This window comes from Saccostrea echinata, unplaced genomic scaffold (genome assembly GCF_033153115.1).
Source record: "Saccostrea echinata isolate AGI-Se365-2 ecotype Australia unplaced genomic scaffold, CSIRO_AGI_Sech_v1 ptg000054l, whole genome shotgun sequence".
In the NCBI taxonomy this organism is placed as follows: domain Eukaryota; kingdom Metazoa; phylum Mollusca; class Bivalvia; order Ostreida; family Ostreidae; genus Saccostrea; species Saccostrea echinata.
Window position 1 is genome coordinate 62,041,869 of NW_026889803.1, and position 21,810 is coordinate 62,063,678.

Below are 21,810 nucleotides of genomic sequence, written 5' to 3' on the forward strand. Positions count from 1 at the left end.
CTAACGAGACCTGTTTAAATATTAACTTCCATCAAAATTGTCTTGTGACTGTGGATATATCGAAAAGAGGAAAAGAGGAAATCTATAAAAGATGAATGAATAAATAAATTGGATACTTGAAGCAATTTTTTTTTTATGTTATATACCATGAATTGGTCCTTCTGTCGTACATGTGTAGAATGACTACTTGGAGGTTGTGTTATAATACACACTTACTATTCATTCACTATTTATTGAAAGATATAAATTGTAAACCAATAATCTCTAAGAAAAAAAAACATGCTATTATCATGTTGTAAATTTTGAATTTACTATAGGGGGAGGTAAATGCAAAATTTACAACATGATACTATGCTAGTAAATTATTTGTTGAAAACGAAAAACATTTGGCACTCTACTGTTCTGTTTATGATCTCCAAAAAACAAGAACAAAAACAAAACAAACATACGGAAAAAAAAACCCAGAAAATGAAGGAAACAAAAACGAAAAATTTGTCACACCCGCAGTGAGCCCCATGTACTGATCATGTACATGTAGACGGAATTCGTAGTCTTTAGTACAAAAACAAAGACAATTGGTATAAAATATGTCTGTCATATAATACGAACCAATGATAGGTATTTCATAACAAGGTCATTATAACGACAATAGAATTTACGAAATGCTGACTTTAAATGAGGTTGTTGAAATCCCGGTAACATCAACTTATCTGTCAGTAGCCAAAACTGATCGTACCCAGAGCATGCCATTGAGTATTAAATAGGTTTGGAGACATAAACACCATTTGCAGGTGATAGCGGGACATTACAACATAAATGAGGAAAGCAGACAATGAATCTTAGACGGAATATTTCGTAGTTTTTAGCATAAAAAGCTGCGTGAAGTCGACCCGTTTGTTATCAGTTAAGTTGTTAGTTGGCCTTTATTGTCTATAGTCAGTAAAACTAAAACATCCAAATTTGAGACAGATGTGTCAGACTCTGTGACTTTTATTTCAAGTTCACTGGGATATATCGAGTCGACATATATAAGAATTCAAGAAATTATTACGGATGGAACGTCGATATATCTGAATGTTGAGTTGAAAACCATAGCAAGTGTTTTCTTCTTCTCATTTAGAAGTTTTTGAATAAACTCTGCTTCATAAGACAGGGACTTAGTAGAGCATTTGCTGGACCCGGCAATGCATTTTTGTAAGGATTTTTATTAAGTTTAGGAATCCAGTATAGATAAGGTAAACCGAACTCACCTTCGTTGACTGGAATGTTAGAAGTATTAAAAACTGAGAATTTCATCCTTTGAAAGTGAACTGTGAGTATAAGTTGAATTTCCAGATGTAGATTTAAAACCAAATTCTTTTTAAAAAAAGTTATAATAACGAGCCTTACAAACAAAGACGATATTGTTACAAACCTTTTCTGCTGGAACCATAACATATTGTTCATGTAGTCTCTCTAATTCTTTTATAAGGATTGGTGGTTTGCATATTGCCTTTTTACCTTATAACGCGATCCTTTTATTTCTAAAACATTTAAGGATAACCGCTCCTCAGCCAGGAGAACTCTTAAATTTATCATTTAAATAAAAAGTCTCAAAATAAAGCTTGATTGCAATTTTTCACTTTTCACTGTATCTCAATATGATTCAAGGATATAAGTCTTCGAAACAGTCTTGTAAAAAATAGATTTTTGTACTCCATAAAAATACAAAAACAAGTAGTTTTAGAGAAATAATTACGCGACACCAATCATATTCAAAAAGATGGCTACTGTGTAAAGTGTAAGAGGCGTTTTTGAAACCAGTTTGTGTAGAAAAACGCCTCTTTTGGTATAGAATTGGAGATGTGCTGTAGATGTGTAATAATATTTTGGAGTATTCATTTTTATCCTTGGGGCCCCATGTGGGATGGAAAAACTATTTTTTTAAAGTCCTCAGAACTTATCTAACAGAGGCCAAATAATATTCTGCAAAATAATTGGTGTCGTGTAAATATGCAATAAGGTTTTGAAATTTTCATTTTAATCATTGGGGCTAATTTAGGGTTTTGAAAAACATCTTTTTTCTACACAAACTGGTTTCCAAAACGCCTTTTATGTTATACTCAGTAGCCAAATCATCTTTTGGAATATGACTGGTGTCGTGTAAAGATGCAATAAGGTTTCTGAAACTTGATTTTAATCATGGGACGCAACAAGAGGTCGAAAACAACATTTTCTAGGGGGGAAATCTTGGCCCCAATGAAAAAAAAAATGAAAATTTCAAAACATTACTGCATACATACACGAACTATATTGCAGAATATGATTTGGCTTCTGTACAAGAGGAGTTCTGAGAACTTTTTTTTAAAAAAATCGTTTTTCCACCCCACGTGGGGCCCCAAGGATAAAAATTAAAATTCCGAAACCTTATTCTACATAACTATACCAATTTAATTTATACCTTATGATTATTTAGCTACTGCGTGAAATGTTCAGGAGGAGTTCTCGGAACCAGGTGTCGTTCTTCGTCCCTTAATTGGCCCCCAAGATTGAAAATTCCAAATTTACATTACAGGACTCCACCAATCATATTCCAAAAGATAAATTGGCTGCTGTTTAAAATGTAAGAGGGGTATGCGAATAAGATAGAGTGATAGACATAGAGACGGACGAATAGAGTAGGATAACAACAATATACAGGCCCGTAGGAAGCAATTTCAGTTTGGGGGGGGGGGGGGCACAGCCAAACATTTTTCAGTTGACAGTTGAGGGGGCACTACCAAAAATTTTCTGACAAGCAAAAATAAAAAAAAAAAAAAAAAAAAAAAAAAAAAAAAAAAAGGTCATCAGGCGGTTTTATTGAGGGGGCACATGCTTATAGTATCTATGTTTACTATAGTAATCTATATATCGGCAAAATTATTGGGGGGGGGGGGCACGGCCCCTCCGTGCCCCCCCCCCCGGTTCCTACGGCCATGATATAACCGAATTCTTTCAAGTGCACGTAAAATCGAGTTATCCGAGTTAACGAGGAATAAAAAAGAAGTAAGATAACAGTGATCGAACTACGAAAAAAAATAGACCAGAAATCAAACTATGAAAATTGATTTAGCTACTACGTACAATGAAATTTCCAAACCTTACTGCACATCTAAAAAAAAAAATCACTACTCGTATTCCAAATGATGAATTGGTTATAAGAAATTTGGGAACCACGTTTTTGTAGAAAAAAGGCCTTTTTCAACCCCCAATTGCCCCCCCCCCCCCCGGGTGGATTTTTTTTTTTTAACTTGCTGCACATCTACTGGACAGCACATATCATATTCCAAAAGACAAATTGGCTACTGCTGAAAATGTAGGGAAAATTCAGAGAACTTGTTTTTTTTCTGTAGAAAAATGTCGTATTTCGAGCCCAAATTGGCCCCTAGGTCTAGAATATATATAGGACAAAACCAATCATATTGGTTTGAACATATTTTATTGTAAAAATAGTATACAAATTGTTTGAACACAAGTTCTAGAAACTTGCCAGGTTCTCACTATAAATGGCTACAACTGTCAATGTCTATAGAAAAAAAACTTTGATATACAAACATGTTTGTTTTAAACATACATTCTTTACATGATAATTATATAACCTTTAACTAGAGTTTTAGTGTTAGGTTGCAATAATTAATTGAATCTACCAGAATCTCATAAATTTTTGTACAGATTGAAAAATATATTTATTGATTTCAACATTTTGTGATTCATCTCCCCACAAGAAGTAGGTGAAAATCAATAATATTTAATTTAATATTTGGTTTAATAAGACTTAAAAGGTTTCTAAATAGTTCCTCCCTAGCATGTTGATGCTTATTACAATTAATCAAAGAAGAAATGATATAGGTCACATGAACAATTAGGACTATCAATAATGTTTCTTCTATAAAGATCATAATTTAGAATACAGCTGTGTTGTAGTTTAGTATGTATGATGTTAATATGTCATATCTTAAAAGGTGAGTTGGCTACTGCTTAAAATGAGAGATTTTGAGGAGGAAGATTTTGTAGAGAACATACCCCCCCCCCCGGCCATTAGATTTTAGGGTGAAAATGAAAATTCTGAAATCTTATTGCACATCCTTTTATATTCCAAAAGATGAATTGGCTACTTCTTAAAATGTAATCTTGACGAGTTTGTGGAAGAAGCCCTTTTCGACCGCCAAATGGCACTAGAGTGAAAAAGAAAAATTAGAAACTTTATTGCACATCTATATGCTTCACATTCTGAAAGTAATTGGCTATTGCTTAGATTAAAATTTAAGATGAGTTTGAGGAAAACGATAATGTGATGGACAGATTGACGGACCAGGATAACAATAATATATCCGAACTTTCTTTAGAAAGTGGGGGTATATAACAAAGTAAAATAATACATTTATTCTTTGGAAATAGGCATTAATCATTGACATGAATATGTATATAATTCAAACCACTAATTTGTTCGTTTATAAACGAGATATTTTCAAAAATTATCTGTCAGAAATTTTAAATTAAATGTACACTTTTTAAAAACGATCCATTGAAATATTTCTCATGGTTAAAAAAAGATACAGAATTTAAAATTTCAATACGAAGTAAGTATTAAGATAAAAGGAATGTGAAAGTGGGTTCTTTGATCCATTAATAAATGCCTTGCATCACAGTTATAACCGCTTAGCTGTTATAATAATCCCTCTATTGATGTTTTAGCGAGTTTATTTGATTTTACGCGGTCCAGTTTGTTTATTTAAAAGGATACGTACGCCGACAAGTATCCGTTAGGCTGAACAGTAAATACCTCGGCATTCGTCGTAAAGCACTTGTAGTCTATTGTAGAGTTGATTGGCTTTCTTAGGCAGTGTCTACCAAAGCGAGAAGCTTTCTTCTTTCAAATTAAACGCGGACCGAATCAGAGAGCGTCAAAGCGACAAGAGACTCCGAATTGTTAACGTTAGTAATGTTTTATTATATAAAAAATATCAAGAATTCAATCTTTCTTTCATTGGATAATAAAAAGCATTAATTGAATTTCGTTTCAGTTTTTTAACTTTAAGTGTGCGTAAACACTTCATAAATTCTTTTCCATTTGATAAGCCGTGCTACATGTATTTCTACAAGCTATAAATTTTGAATACCTGCAATTGTTCGTGAAGGTAAAGTTAATTTGTGTGCTTCCTTTGGATCGGAACATCACGAATTCCTGAGGGTACGCACGGACGTTATAATTATTAGTGAAATATCAGAAATGGAAGACTTTCGATTCTTTCATATGATGGTGCTAAGTGCAATCCTTCTCCAGTTCCTTATGTTTGAGAGTACAATTGCTTTTAAGGACCTAATGGCAGACCCAGATCCATTTTCTAACGTAGAGACAAATGAAGAGGTAAGTAATTTGTTAATGAAAATTTCAGTCTTTAAAACTAACACACTTTGTTCCGAAATTAGAATGAATTTAAAAAGTAATATTCTTAATTTTTCCACGGAGGGAAAATAGCGAAGGACGAGCTTTAGGAATTATACACTTTTACACACAAATAATTCTTTAAGAATATAACATATCATCTTATCGTGAAAAAAAGATGTCCGTGCATTTCGAACGCTGGCTGTACCAGTGGATCCGGACAAAATCCATGTACACACCCCTTCTTATATCATCAGACAAAAGGAATCTGAGCCGAATGCATAATAATGAGATCGGGTTATAATAGGAAACAGCGCCAAAGAAAGTACCAATTTATATAATCAAATTGAAAACCCGATGCTTATAAAAGGGGTATGTAAATTTCATCTTTTTTAAAGGCGTGTTTTAGGCGATTAATGGGAAAACAGACAATTTGTCTGCGAATTTCGTCTTCGTTTCAAGGTTGCATTTGAGAAATCGGATTGTTTAGAAATGTTTTTGCACTTCGACATCAGAAATGTAATGTTTCGCCGACCTGGCGACTTTTTGAGCATAAAACATTTAGTGTTGTAATTCTAAATTGGAAAAAATTCAAATATTGAAAGATAGATGATTGAATTCAGTTGTGGGAGACCTGAATGAAGGGTCGGGGTGACTGTTTAAATTTAATACATCTACCACTTTTACTGGCAAAAGCTTCAAAGCTACTATGGTAATTACTCGCTTATCTATTTAAAATCTCAGTGAGATAACATCGAAAACGTACAAGCCATTAACCACAGTAATATATATGACCAAATTCAATTATTAATATTTTTGCAAACATTCAATTTTTAGATTTTACAAGTAATAGAAATTAATTCTTAGCAGTAAATGATGTAGTCCCATGAAGTAAATAGCACTATTGCTCAAAATCCAAGACTGCTGGAAGAGATACATGCAGTTACGTTCGCTTGGTAAGAAGTGTTACACTTCCGGAATTTTGAACGTTACATTATAACGTTTAGTTGACAGAAACAGATTGGTGTGATGTACAATTTCTAAAATTAAAGATTATTCTTAACGGAGAAAATAACAAATCAAAAATAATATGAAAATATCAAGTTTTGCTATCGGAAGAAAATATGGAAGAACAAAGAAAGATCTGTGGTGGTACAGAGGAAATTTGGTCATTTTTTTTTTTTTTTTTCAGTTTTTATATTTAAAAATTCTAACAAAGTTTAACACCAACAGGTTTAGGTAAGAAAACTGAGGCTATAAATACTTCAGAGTTCCTAGGATTTTTGTAATATTAGATTCGAAATGAGTAGAATGAAATATGGAGATAACGAACAGTAGTCAAACTCAAAGTCCATTTGAACAATACAGATCGGGAGCAGAACAAACAGGGACCTCCAAAAACATCAGAGGTGGGATCAGGTGCCATGGAGGAGAAAGCATTCCCTGTCGACCCTATCACACCCTCCTAGTGCTCCTTGTCATGATCGGGAAAACGGAAAAATCCGTAGACAATTAAGTGTGTAAATAATGGCCTAACAATTAATTTGAAAAACGTCATTCAGCATTTGACTTAATGATAGGTTTTATTTGCTGACAAGGTCAAAGTACCGACCATAAAACTTGCGAAATGATGACTTCAAACGAGACTGTTGAGATATCCTGGTTTCATCAACTTGTTTGTCAATGGCTTACCTCGTTTTAGAAATTGTTAATACGTGAAGCATGCTCTTTCGTATCGATTCAACTCGGAGACAAAAACCCCATATGCAGGTGATAATGGTATATTGACCATTGAAAAATTGAAGCCATCACGTTTATCAAAATTGGCAAAGAAAATTCGGACTAGAATTATGAACATATTTATTGTTCAAATATATTTGTTTATTTATATTTAGCAACAATATCTCATTTTCATTATATTTCATTACCAAAGAGTTTTGTAACTTTGTTAGATTGTGTTGATGAAGAAAATATTGGTTATACATGTAGTGTGTAAAATTGTGTTTCACATATATACTCAGTGGCTACTACCATGAATTATATGTCACTGTCCTAGTTATTTGAAAGTGTAAAATAACACAATAATCATAGGTCTACAATGCAAACTGCACAATAGGTGGTTATTCATTTTTCATTCGCATCAGTGGAATTTTTTGTCATCTGAGTAAACGTCATCCTTAAAACACATTTAATGTTTGAATTTTCTGCCGGATCATTTTAGATTAATCTGTCAAACCACTGTAAATACATGCACGGAAGTCATATTATCTTTTTCTTGACATATTCCGAGAGTTGTCAGAACATGTATCTGTGATAGATTAGGAGCTCGTCACGGTTCACTGGTCTCAGGCTCCTGTACGAGATACCGATTGATAATGAACAGACACATTGATCTTGTAAGATTTTCTCTCAATGCACAAAAATAACATCCGTGAGAAGTGTGTCGCCTCCCTCTTCATTTAGAACATTCAGTTACGTTTGATTAAGTCTGTCTGAAATCCCTTAATTCATGGATGCATGTATGATGAAGCAAAGAAAAAATGATGTTAAAAAACGGTGATATGTGCTAATTAAATTGCCCGAAAAGATACATTTAAAAGATTTGATTAAAGCCTAAAATATTCGTATAATCTTATCGTTGCAAAATGAAAGGAATGCAATTATCCATAGAGATGGAATATGGACGTTTCCATCAATTCATTGTCCATTAATGACAAAATTTAGGAATTTTTGATTCAGTCACTACAAAAAAATGCTATAGATACTCATTCGAGAAAACTCGCATTCTTTTCTGATGATAAAGGCAAAGACAAGGAACAACGATCAATCTCATAAATTTAGTAAACAAAACGAATTGTGAACAAGACAAAAAGACAGAATTCTGGAAACAACAGAGATGGGATCAGGTGCCTAGGAGGAGTTAGCATTCCACGTCTATCGGTCACACCTGCCGTGACCCCTGTGTATTGATCAGGTGCCTAGGAGGAGTAAGCATTCCACGTCTATCGGTCACACCTGCCGTGAGCCCTGTGTATTGATCAGGTGCCTAGGAGGAGTAAGCATTCCACGTCTATCGGTCACACTTGCCGTGATCCCTGTGTATTGATCAGGTGCCTAGGAGGAGTAAGCATTCCATGTTTATCGGTCACACCTGCCGTGAGCCCTGTGTATTGATCAGGTGCCTAGGAGGAGTAAGGATTCCGCGTCTATCGGTCACACCTGCCGTGAGCCCTGTGTATTGATCAGGTGCCTAGGAGGAGTAAGCATTCCACGTCTATCGGTCACACCTGCCGTGATCCCTGTGTATTGTTCAGGTGCCTAGGAGGAGTAAGCATTCCATGTCTATCGGTCACACCTGCCGTGATCCCTGTGTATTGATCAGGTGCCTTGGAGGAGTAAGCATTCCATGTCTATCGGTCACACCTGCCGTGATCCCTGTGTATTGATCAGGTGCCTAGGAGGAGTAAGCATTCCATGTCTATCGGTCACACCTGCCGTGATCCCTGTGTATTGATCAGGTGCCTAGGAGGAGTAAGCATTCCACGTCTATCGGTCACACCTGCCGTGAGCCCTGTGTATTGATCAGGTGCCTAGGAGGAGTAAGCATTCCACGTCTATCGGTCACACCTGCCGTGAGCCCTGTGTATTGATCAGGTGCCTTGGAGGAGTAAGCATTCCACGTCTATCGGTCACACCTGCCGTGATCCCTGTGTATTGATCAGGTGCCTAGGAGGAGTAAGCATTCCATGTCTATCGGTCACACCTGCCGTGATCCCTGTGTATTGATCAGGTGCCTAGGAGGAGTAAGCATTCCATGTCTATCGGACACACCTGCCGTGAGCCCTGTGTATTGATCAGGTGCCTAGGAGGAGTAAGCATTCCACGTCTATCGGTCACACCTGCCGTGAGCCCTGTGTATTGATCAGGTGCCTAGGAGGAGTAAGCATTCCACGTCTATCGGTCACACCTGCCGTGAGCCCTGTGTATTGATCAGGTGTCCAGAAGGAGTAAGCATTCCACGTCTATCGGTCACACCTGCCGTGAGCCCTGTGTATTGATCAAGTGCCCAAGGGGAGTAAGCATTCCACGTCTATCGGTCACACCTGCCGTGAGCCCTGTGAATTGATCAGGTGCCTAGGAGGAGTAAGCATTCCATGTCTATCGGTCACACCTGCCGTGAGCCCTGTGTATTGATCAGGTGCCTAGGAGGAGTAAGCATTCCACGTCTATCGGTCACACCTGCCGTGAGCCCTGTGTATTGATCAGGTGCCCAGAAGGAGTAAGCATTCCACGTCTATCGGTCACACCTGCAGTGAGCCCTGTGTATTGATCAGGTGCCTAGGAGGAGTAAGCATTCCACGTCTATCGGTCACACCTGCCGTGAGCCCTGTGTATTGATCAGGTGCCCAGGAGGAGTAAGCATTCCACGTCTATCGGTCACACCTGCCGTGAGCCCTGTGTATTGATCAGGTGCCTAGGAGGAGTAAGCATTCCACGTCTATCGGTCACACCTGCCGTGAGCCCTGTGTATTGATCAGGTGCCCAGTAGGAGTAAGCATTCCACGTCTATCGGTGACACCTGCCGTGAGCTCTATGTATTGATCAGGAATACCGAGTACACCGTAGTCAAATTTAGTTCGATCTTCTCCTCAAACAATGTGATGTCCTCACTTGTTGTATAATTAGAGTCAGGTATGCAAAATTTACAACATGATAACTTGTAAATTTTGCAATTACCTTGACTTAATATATTCAAAATTTACAGTATAATATAGGCTCCAGTTCCAAGATTTTCTGAGGTACCCTTATGCGAGATTAGTTTAGATTTTGAAGCTGGGAAAAGGTTATTCAAAAAGAAAAGATGAAATTTTCATCCGTCTGTGTTCCTTTTCGGTACCAAGGTTCAATATAGCTTTTGATATACTTTTTTGTAAATTTGTTCTTTTAGCAACCTTCACGTATCGAAATTTGAGGCTATATTTATTTTTTTGCTCTATCAATCTTCAGGTAGCATCATTGCTAAACTTCACCTTTAGAGAGTTGAATATGAAATTGATAAAATTTGTCAAAAGAAAGTAGAGTGTAGCCATTGCTCAGAAACAATTATGGCGCAATTCATTAGGCTCGGGAATTTTTACTAATTATTTAATTGCAACGTTTTTATGAATGAAAAAATCACATTCTTTTTGATAAATGTCCTATTTGTTCATGGCATGAATTTCATACCTAGATCTTTACCCCTTCACAAAAATTCTAGTAGAGTACAACAATACCCCAGTTCCATTCTAAATTGGATGTAGTTGGCAAGTTTTCACCTGTCAGAGAGTATTTTCAAACAGGAAATCCATTCAGTTTTGTGTTGTATTCAGCGATATTTTACACCCACTTTTGTGTATCTTTGATCAAGCCGAAAACGATCACTAGATTTTATTTTGCAACTGTTTCTTCTTTTAGAGTTGGCGACATTGTAAACAAAATGAAAAGAAATAAAAACCCAATCAATTTCTCATTGTTTGAAGCTAAAGCGAATGGCGAAAGTTTTATTTAACAGTTTAAATATATACATATATCTGTAATTAAGCTAATGCGCTATCGATAACCTGTAAACACAAGTCATGCACATTTAGATCGGGAGCAGATAGATATATAAGATAATACAATATCCATGTAGGTCGTATAACTTGAATACAAGTATTCAAACTTAACAAAGTCGGTGAACGTTTAATACACTGTTTGGGTCGTCTGTTTGTCTCACAAGGACAATAAGAGGGTCCCGCCTCGGATTGAATGTCCCCCATATCATTTGATCGCCGCTAGGCAGACTATGAAAATACATAGTCATGGCACCTTTGCAACGTGACGCCCCAAATCTCCACCCGAAGCCGTACTCTGGTGTAAAAAAAAAAATCACTTGTTAATAAAGAACGATTAATAATCGTAATGGACCATCGCCCTTCTCGATCAAATAACGTAATGGATATATGATATCTTCTACATATATTGTTTGTAAACTTCAATCAATGTTTCAACAAGCCTAGTTGCTAGAGAAAACTGTTACAGTAGCTTTTTCACTTCAAAGATTATCCTCGGGTTACATCTTTTCCTATGTAAAGGGTGTATATTAATATTTTTTTGAGCTAATAGATCGAGTTAGTAATCGAAATTTAACTCTGGTATCCGATTCATGACCTTGAAATCAAGTACAGTACAAAAGCACTACCCTGTTATCACATCCTGCAAGCTCAAGACATAAATTGTATTTTACATCTGAGGATAAGTCAATCATGTACACGACCCAGAATGTCTATCACTGATTTCTTTATTTTTCGAAACTTTCTATAGACTGATGTTAAAAAGCTCGGACAACTTTAAGTTTTGAAATTCCTCTGAGTTATTTTTTGATGAAGAAAAACGACTCAGAAATTTAATGAGCGAAAATCCATATTCGTTTTTTTTTTTTTTTTTTTTTTTTTTTAAGTAATTTGATGGATTTAAATAAATTAATTAAATAACCTAAGAATTTCTTATTTCGAAACCTTTTCCTCACAGTTTGGTTTTACTTTTCTATTTACTTGATGTAATTGCTTCTGATCAAACAAACAAACAAAACAACAACAACAACAACAATTAAACCAACCAACCAACAAACAAAACAAAACAAAAGTTAAATGAAACTACACAAATTCATTCACAAAAATTATAACAATTTAACCGAGTAGTTCAGAATTTATACTTTAAGAATATTAGAGCAAAACAAAATTTTTGGGAAACGTTATTTAAATTTTAGCATTCGACAACGGAAGTTTTGATATATGTACACTTATATTAATTTATGTACGAAGTAAATGCTTCTCCTGTGTTTAATCCTCCACTGATATCTCCTAAGAATTAGTACTCACAATTAATCGCATGTCACAATGTCCTTATCCAACTAGAGTTCATAATTTTATTCAAAGTAACCACAAGGCAAGACTTTCTTGTGTTAGGAAGAAAATGCATAGATGCCTATAGTTTTTTGCTTTGTTTTTGTTCCCCGTGGATTAGCTGCTTCAAGCGCACTGTGTATATCCTGCCTATTGTATAGTGAAGGTGTTTTAGGAACCCGGTTCAGAATTCTACTTTGGTAATGAACTTGTGCTTCAATATCTTGTACATGTACATAAACTTTCCTAGTTATCTTTTATCTAAACTCAAATCGTTCTAAATTTAGTCTGCATTTTTTCGGATTGTTTTTATCAGGTAGGTTAAGTTAATCAGTAAAAAAAAAAAAAGATCGAGTTTGAATAGCTTTTATTTCACAAATAAAATGTTTACAATAGTTCTTCAATACGAGTAATATCGAGACACTGGTCTTCAGTTTGAACTGTTCAGTTATTCATTTAATAAATGTAAGATTTCTCACAATTCCAAGTAGGCACTTAATTAAAACGTGGAAGAAATTGTGTATCCCAGGGAACAAATAAAAGTACTCCTCTCCTTTTCTCTTACCGGAAACACTATTATCAACAATAAAATAGATATGGAAGATTTTCTGTCTGTATTTCAGTAATTGTATACAAGTAGAAAACTGAGGAAATCAATAGGATTAGCGATTAAGTTCTTAATATTTATCTATCCAGTGCTAAGCGGTTATTGCGTGTCAGCGTTTTAATTTTGATAAGGCAAAGAGAACGTGAGTAAATTTCACAAACTTTTATACATCAGTGTTAATGACCGTAAATCCTGTGGATTACGATCAGCAATGCAGAAAAAGTATACAAAATCTACATCCTTAGATAATATATGACATTGTAATTATGCTTCCCTCTATCGACATTTGCAACCACACCTCAGATTAAAACGCTTCCGTGGCAACCTATCAAAAATGGAACTCGAAAATTTTTGTATCTTGTGATTGGTCATCAACAAAATTAATTTGTTAAAAATCACTCTGATTCTACACAAAAGTACTCTAAGTTGATATTAAAAGGATGCTGGAGGTCCTTATTGACAACATTCATGTAGTCTTCGGAGACCAGGTCTTCCAACAAGCTGTTGGAATTTCGATGAGCACTGATTGTGCTCCTTTATTAGCCGACCTGTTTTTATATTCCTATGAAGCAGAATTTATTCGAAAACTTCTACATGAGAAAAAGAATACACTTTCTGTGGCCTTCCACTCGACATTCAGATATACATGTATCGACGACGTTTTATCAATTAATAATAGTTATTTCCATTCTATGTCGACTCGGTATATCCCAGTGAACATGAAATAAAAGATACACAGAGTCTGCTACATCTGTTTCATAATTGGATGTTTTACTGACTATAGACGATAGGGACCAACTAACAACTTAATTGTATTACAAGCGAGATGACTTCAGCTTTTCCATCGTTAACTCTCCTGATTTATGTAGTAATATTCCGCTATCGCCTGTATATGGTGATTATGACTCCCAACTTATTCGATAACTCAAGAGCATGCTCTGTGTACAATCAAATTTTAAACCGAGGCAAGCTACTGACAGATAAGTTGATGTTACAGGGATTTTAACTTCCTCGTTTAAAGTAAGTATTTCGTAAATTCTATTGTCTTATAATGACCTTTTAACAAATAAACCTATCACTGGGTCGTATTTTGGCTGTTTCAAACCAATTGTTAGTCCTTTGTTTTAATATTGAATTTACTACGGAATGTTCCGTCTACCTGATCAATACATAGGGCTAACGGAGGGTGTGACCGGTCAACAGGGGATGCTTACTCCTCCTAGGCACCTGATCCATCCTCTGGAATTCCCAGGGGTTCGTGTTTAATGCCCTGTTTACAGATTTGTATTGTTTGTAGATTTTTTTTTTTAGATCGATCACTGGTCGTTGTCTTCACCTTTTTCATTTGTATTTAATTTTATGACATTGGAAATATTCGACTCTGCTCATAATTTGTATTGTTTAAATGGACTATTAAGACTGATCACTGATCGTAATCTTCACATTTCAGGTGTGCACATGATTGAAGTGTTTTATATTATCAATTCATTATCATTATCATTGATTTGGTTTCTGCTAAGAATTTAAGGAGCGATCTGGAAATACTTTTTTTTTTAAAGAATAGTACTGCCGTTTTTGATCCCTAATTTCCTCCCCTAGGATAAATGGAAATTCTCAAACCTTAATGCAAAACTACAGGGGAAACCAGATTTTCATTAAAAAAAACCCCGTAGATATTCGACCCTTAATTCTAAAAGATGAATTATGTATGAGACATCTGAGGAAGGAGATTTTATTGACAAACCTTTTTTTCTACCCCCAATTGGCCCCCAGGGTGAAAATGATTTTTTTTTAAAATCATAATGCACATCCTCTGGGCTCTACCTATCATATTCCAAAAGATGAAGGCTACTGCTAAAAATGTAAGAGGAATTTGAGGAAATTCTAAGATAGTGTAACAGACTGACGGACCAGGATAACAACAATAAATCCCAACTAACTTTAGAAAGTTCAGGCATTGAAAAAAAAAAAAAAACTTAAGACTTTTTAAATTTCTGCTCCCTATTGGCCTCTCATATGAAAATAAAAATTCCGAAAGCAAACCTTTTTGCACATCTACAAGTGGAGTTCTAGAAAACGTGTTTTTGTAGAAAAACGTATTGTTTTAACCCGTTGATGAAAAAATAAAATTATAAAACTTTTTTGCATATCTACAGGACACCATCAATCATACTTTAGAAGCTGAATTAGCTCCTACTATTTTATTTCAATATACCAATTTATCATCTATAATTTGATAACAATGTAGGCATTTATAATTTCAGCATCATATTTTTTTTTCTCTTTTAAGTTAATGAAGCACCCTGAATACAGTATAACGTCAGTTTTCAGTTGATTTTTTTTTACTTGTTAGTCAAACAAGCACCCTGTTTATACAATTCAACCACTTATTTAATCGGTTTTATTTTTGCTAGAAAGTAAAAGAAGTACCCTGTATATAAAATATAAGCGCTTATTAAATCGGTTGATTTTAGTTTTATTGTAAATAAACTAAGTACCCTGTATATAGATTATAACTACTTGTTAATAAATCTGTTGATGGTTAATTGGTGACGTCATTTCAGGAGCCACGGAGTGGACGTCGGCGGCCGGTGGATAGCAAGGATAGCTGGCTACAATTTATCCGGAGAGGATCACGACCCGCGAAGCAGACCGCCAAAAAACGAAAAAACAAGCGCCTACAAAGATTGGTACGAATTTTATCTTGTTACATTGTTAATCGAAGTGTACATTGTAGATCAAAACAAAAAAAGCAGCAGCAGCTCCAAGAGTTCTCATTCATACGCAGTCGTAGAGCCAAATATAAATTGGTCACTCTTACATGTGCAATACTCTTAATTTTGAAATATAGTCAGGTTACATTCGTATTTCTCACTATGACATTAATGCACATTTTATATAAATCAAATACCTGCCTCCTTATTGCATTATTTGTTTGCGAGTAGAAAATTACCATGACCCCAAATAGATTTTCATACTTGGAGAGAAAAAAAAAAAACAACATAAAAAAATGCTAATCAGTCAAATGACCATTATTTCACATATCTTTTTTAACAATAAGCCCATTAAAAAAACTTTAATTAAACTCAAGTGATTGTATGGTTAGCCATAAGACAGAAGGCTTGAGTTGATTAATTAATCTAATACAGTAAAGGATCAGATCTAAACCGGTGATCTCCCACTCTTACTATACATATATATAAAAGGTATTCGTCCAAAAAGTTCTGCTATGAAGTTCTTTTAACTTAGTCGACATATATTATAAAACATTATGAATTTTTTAAAGTCCATTATACAGCGTATGTTTATGCAGTTATCTGGCACACTTATTTAGGGATGTCCCACAGGACCTGCAGGCCCACAGGGCCCACCCGGACCCCCTGGGCCAAAAGGAGCAAAGGTCACAATACAGGAACTGATGACGGAATTCCTGGATATCGTTAAAGGTTTGATTGGCTTACATGAAAATAAAGTGATTTTAAAGGAAAGATATAATTTTGATTTTAAATACAAGTTTGTATAACTTGAATATCATTATTGAAATTCAATAAGTGTGAGTAGTTATAAGACATTACATCTTTTTCTTTAAATCGTTGATTGTTGAATAATCGTTAAAGACTTGTTACAGAGGCTGCAGAAAGACAAGCAGAGATCATTATTTCAGAGAAGGTAAGTTGAAATTCCCTGCAGAAACTTTCTCCCTTTTTAAATTGTAAGCATTAAAACCGACTGAATATCAACATCGATGTGTATAATTATGGTGCTCTTTAATTAAACAACTGAAATTAAGACAAGCTCTCTACTTTGTGTTTGTAAGTGTGGGATGTGCTCTTCGGCCATGAACAATAGCAGCGCGGAAGTAACCATGCTTATAAATGACGTCATGGCTGTGCCTAGAATTACATCTGGATTTCATCTTCGTCTAAAAAAGAATGTCATCCTAGATAGCAAAACATTCATGGAACTTGATTCTTTTCATCAAGTAAGCGAATCTCTGTCATCAAATGAATACAACAGACAAAGCATTTCCTTCCACTGTTTCATGCTGTATATAATGATATTGTAATGCTTTTCAGCCTTTTGCCGCCGGATCTTTTCAGAGGGGAAATGCTTTTAACATCAGAAATGGCCGTTTTACGGCCCCCAAAGCAGGGATATACCAGTTTTCCGTAAATTTACATATGCGCGTGAAGAGGAATGGCCGGAGATCCAAACTTAAGAGGAAAGACGCCATAAAGACTCAGATTTGCATCAATTCATTATGTAATAAATATGTGTAAGTATTCAAAACAATCATCAATCTGTGTAACATCTAATCGAAACGAAATCAATTTATTGTCAAACTGAAGGCAATCCACATCTTTGTTTGCAATACATCACATCATGTTTAAGCACTGCTTACAGTAATAGAACAAACAGAAGACTCGTCTATATAAACATAGTATTAGATTGTACTAAGTAAGATTCAGATTGGGCCTTAAAATGAGTAAATATCTATACTTCATAACGTAATGCTTAGATTCGAAAATCACCATTTTTTAATGTAATTTTTTTTCAACTTTGAAAACAATATTAAGAACACCTGCTACCAACAAAAAAATGGATGCTGGGGTTGATGTATATTTTTCGATTTATTTTGGTTGAAAATGAAGCAAATATCAAAATTTAACATTATAAGATACATGCATTGTAAATTTTCTGTATTGTTCCAAATTTTTCACTTTGAGTAAAAGATGGTTTTATTGTGCCCCATTTTAACCAATGATCGATGACTTTCGAGTAAATTGTTTTGGAAGTCCCGATGCCATGCGCGCGACGACTTCAAACTGCACCAAAAACAATGTCAAGGAATCGCAAATACTCGTTGGACTTAAAGCAAACTAAAAAAAAAATTAAAAGAAATAGAGGATAAAAATCATGATCTTCATCAGTTTACCCTTAAATTTACAGGTACGTGGTTATGGCGTCTAAAACGTTGCATTATTATACTTTTTTGTTATTCCTATTCAATTTTTTTAATTCTTATTATAAAATATATTATTCCTATTCTATAAAATGTGATTCCCATTCGATAAGTTGTTATTCTTATGCGGAAAAAATGTGATTTCTATTCGATAATGTATCATTCCTATACGATAATTTGTTATTCCTATTAAAGTTTATTGCATATAAATCATATACTTATCGAATATACTTATCGAATAAGAATGACAACATTATCGGATAGGAATGACAAAATTGTCGAATAGGGGATCACATGTTTTCGAATATGAATGACATAAACACGTTTTTGAATATGAATGATATATTTTGGAATAGGAATCATATCTCTTCCAATAGGAATAACAATTTTTGAAATAGAAATGACAAATTATCAAATAGGAATAACATTTTATCGAATAGGAATATGTTTTAGAATAAGAACAATGAATTCTTCGAATAAGAATAAAAAATATATATATATATATATAATTATGTAACGTTTTACACGCCATACCTCGGAATTTCATAATCTAGTTAAAATAGCCATACAAATTTCAGCAATTGGTAATGATTTTGGCTTTGAAATGAATTTTTCTGTACATAAAATGACTGTTTTGGTATTATAAATCCCGTTCAAATCTTGCTAATATGGGAAAGATTTCATAAATATATTCATTTGTAATACTTTTTGAAATATAAATATTTGTATGTGTACGTATGGAACAACAGCTAGCAGACAGATCGAGGAACTCTGTTTGCAACCTTATGCATAGATACAAGATGGTGAATGGGATGACTTCCGGTTAGTTTCATCAATTGTTTGTGCAAAATTAAAGTACACAGAATGATTTCAGTTTGAATGATCTTTTATTTTATATATACAACTATGTATTTTAAAAGTATTTACGCCATACACGAACGTTTGATATGATCGGATTGGCGTTGGCTTTAGCCAAAGTGTGGAATAAACTGATATGAAACACCTTTTCACCTTTCCTATGTAGGAGTCCAGCAAATATTGTCACCGCTTGACGCATCATCATTTTTAAATATATATATTGTGCGATTTAAATTTCAGAGGTTTAAAAAATATAAAGCATCATCGAGACTTTGGCAGTTTTTTACATGACTTTCGCAGTATTTTCTAATCTCGTGACAAAATCTGAAGAAAATCAAGATCAGTTAACAATCTCCATTCTCATCCAATGTGATGATGACTCTGTCACTTTATTTTTATGAGTACAAGTGAATATTAACATGGGCACAACTAAGCACACACGATCGCCGCAAAAACAGTGAGAGAGAGAGGTGCCGAGAACTCGAATACAAAAGAATGGCAAACAAGAGAGTAATTGTTCCTTTCATTTAGTTTGTTCAGCCACTGACCTGATGATCAACACTTGAAAATTAAAAAGGAAAGTAAATATTTCCTCGCTACTCCTTTTGTGTACCGTGTATACACTCGATGTGGGTAACAAAACCTATAATTATCGGTGGTAAACAGTATGCCCCCGACTAGTTTCCAATCATTTAACGAAATAATAACAATTCATGCGAAAGGAAGTGCAACGAGTGCTAAAAAATTAAAGGCATATTGGCCAATGGGAACATATACTGATACATGTGCTGAGGAAAAGACATAATATTCTCAATTAATAGAATATCTAAAATAGATTTCAAGGGGAATATTCTAAATGTATTATAAAAAACTCCTTTTTAGTTGCTGGTAAAGGTTTAAGAACTAAAAATCAGTTACGATTGTTAACAATATGAGGTAGACTTTCAGTTTGTTTAGGCAAATCCTTTCCATGAGAGAGAGAGAGAGAGAGAGAGAGAGATTAATAACCATTAAGTCATTATCATTATTACATGCATCAGAACGAAGTGTCTATAGTATCGAAAAATATCTTGAATGGCTTACAAAATATCGATATACTAGTCAACATTCTGAATAATTTTCGATAAAGTACACTATATAGTCACATAAAAGTATTTCAGTTATCAACGATAATATAGACTACAAATAGAATTTAATATTTTCTAATATTGAGTATTGTACACAGCAAATACCGGTAAATGCTTTATAAATATGTCTTTTACAGATCCCTAAGTCATGTGATTGGAATGGAAAGTAATAGTAAAATTTTCACGGTCAGCTTTTCAGGATTTGTGCAATTAGAGGTAATTTATTATACTCGGTACCATAGGAACACAAAACAGCAGTGTTATAAATAGGTACTATTAAAGCAAGAGAGAATAATTGTATATGAAATTTAGTATACAATTATTTAATGTCTGATCAGTCAATAGATCAAATATTTTCCCAAGGTGCTGTGAACAGGTCAATGTGTTCTATTGCCCGAGGCCAACGGCCTATAATGTGAAAAAATTCAACTTTAAATTGAAAATTAATAAACGGCAATAGAAAGATAGTTAAGATAATTACAAAAAAATCTTTTGTTTTTTCACTTTAATTTAATTATCATTAAACAATATTTGATTATAAATTAAAGCATATATAAGTCCTTTCAATTGTACAAGGTAAAAGTCATACAAGTTATTTAGTTACAAAACATTTATATTTTTAAATTATTATTATTTTACACAGATCACCATATACAGTTTAATATATATATATATATATATATATATATATATATATATATATATATATATATATATATATATATATATATATATATATGGTGATCTGTGTAAAATATATATATATAATGTATGTATTTATGTATGTATGTAAACTATGTATGTATATATATATTTATATATATATATATAACCAACTCTCTTTGCAGCAATCACAGTATGTTTCTGTGTACGTTGATAATGCGTCAAAAATGAGTGTTGTTGTGTTGAAAAATTCGGATTTTACTGGGATAATGATGGGAACATGAGTACGCCCTACGCAAGTTATAAAACGTGTCAATCTTCAAAAGTATGTGTGCGTGCGTCAATGTGACAGTTATCCCGTCATATCGTGGGCATCCCCAGCCCTCAATAGCGTCATGTTACACCTACTCGACAAGAAAAAAAAACTCCTTTAAAATTCTGAGATTTACTTGTTGTTTTTTTTCATACCATTTAATTTATTGTATGTATTGTTTGAATTTTAATGTATGTGTACTTGCTCACAATGATATTTTTTATTGTAATTATAATTTGTTACCAGTTTTTGTTTCTTAAAAAATAAAGTTGTTTATAAAAAAGGCATGGTGTGAGGTCTTTAAACTTTGGATCTTCATTCATATATTTAGCAATTCATTATGTTTTCAACTGATTCTAAAACGTCTCTTGAAAGATGGGCAAATAAAGTGAGAAAATTGACTTTGGTTTGATAAAGAAGTGAATAATTTTTCTCCAATCAAGAAAGGACATAAAAACTTCAATTCACTTTCTGATACCCTGGATCTTTGTCACGTGATAATGCCGATGATATATATCACAAAAAAATGTGAAGCGCAGAAAAAAGTTCATCATGTCATTTGCAACTGTATTGTATTCAAAACAAATTTCACTTCTTAAACTTTTTACATTAGGCACTAATTAATATCCGGAAACTTAATACGTTTTGGTTTTTTTTTATGTCTTTCGCACACCCATGTTGTGGAGTAGTCTATCAATTAGGAATTGAAGCAATAAAAAAAAACGTACATGTATTATTTTCCCGTGTGCACATTCTAACACAACCGAAAATAAATCGGCCTCTCCTGCAGTCTCTAATGAACTTTTCTTTAATTCATGTATATCAGTTATCATCATTTGAAAATCATTACAATATGACATTAGGCTTTTTAGGATAAAATCATTCATCTAGAAAGCACCATGCACAAACCAAAATAGTCAAAATTGACCATTGTGCACACAACAAAATAGTC

General features: G+C 34.0%; 1 protein-coding gene across 1 annotated transcript; it reads left to right on the top strand.

The window, feature by feature from the left end:
• The first annotated feature begins 4,780 nt into the window (after window positions 1–4,780).
• Window positions 4,781–21,099, top strand: LOC133206010 (adipolin-like). The gene is made up of 8 exons (XM_061341916.1): window positions 4,781–5,386; window positions 15,499–15,624; window positions 16,269–16,380; window positions 16,563–16,603; window positions 16,752–16,916; window positions 17,011–17,210; window positions 20,020–20,098; window positions 20,731–21,099. The coding sequence occupies exons 1-8, from the start codon at window positions 5,249–5,251 to the stop codon at window positions 20,827–20,829; spliced, it is 960 nt and encodes a 319-aa protein (XP_061197900.1). The 5' UTR covers window positions 4,781–5,248; the 3' UTR covers window positions 20,830–21,099.
• The last annotated feature ends 711 nt before the right edge of the window (window positions 21,100–21,810 follow it).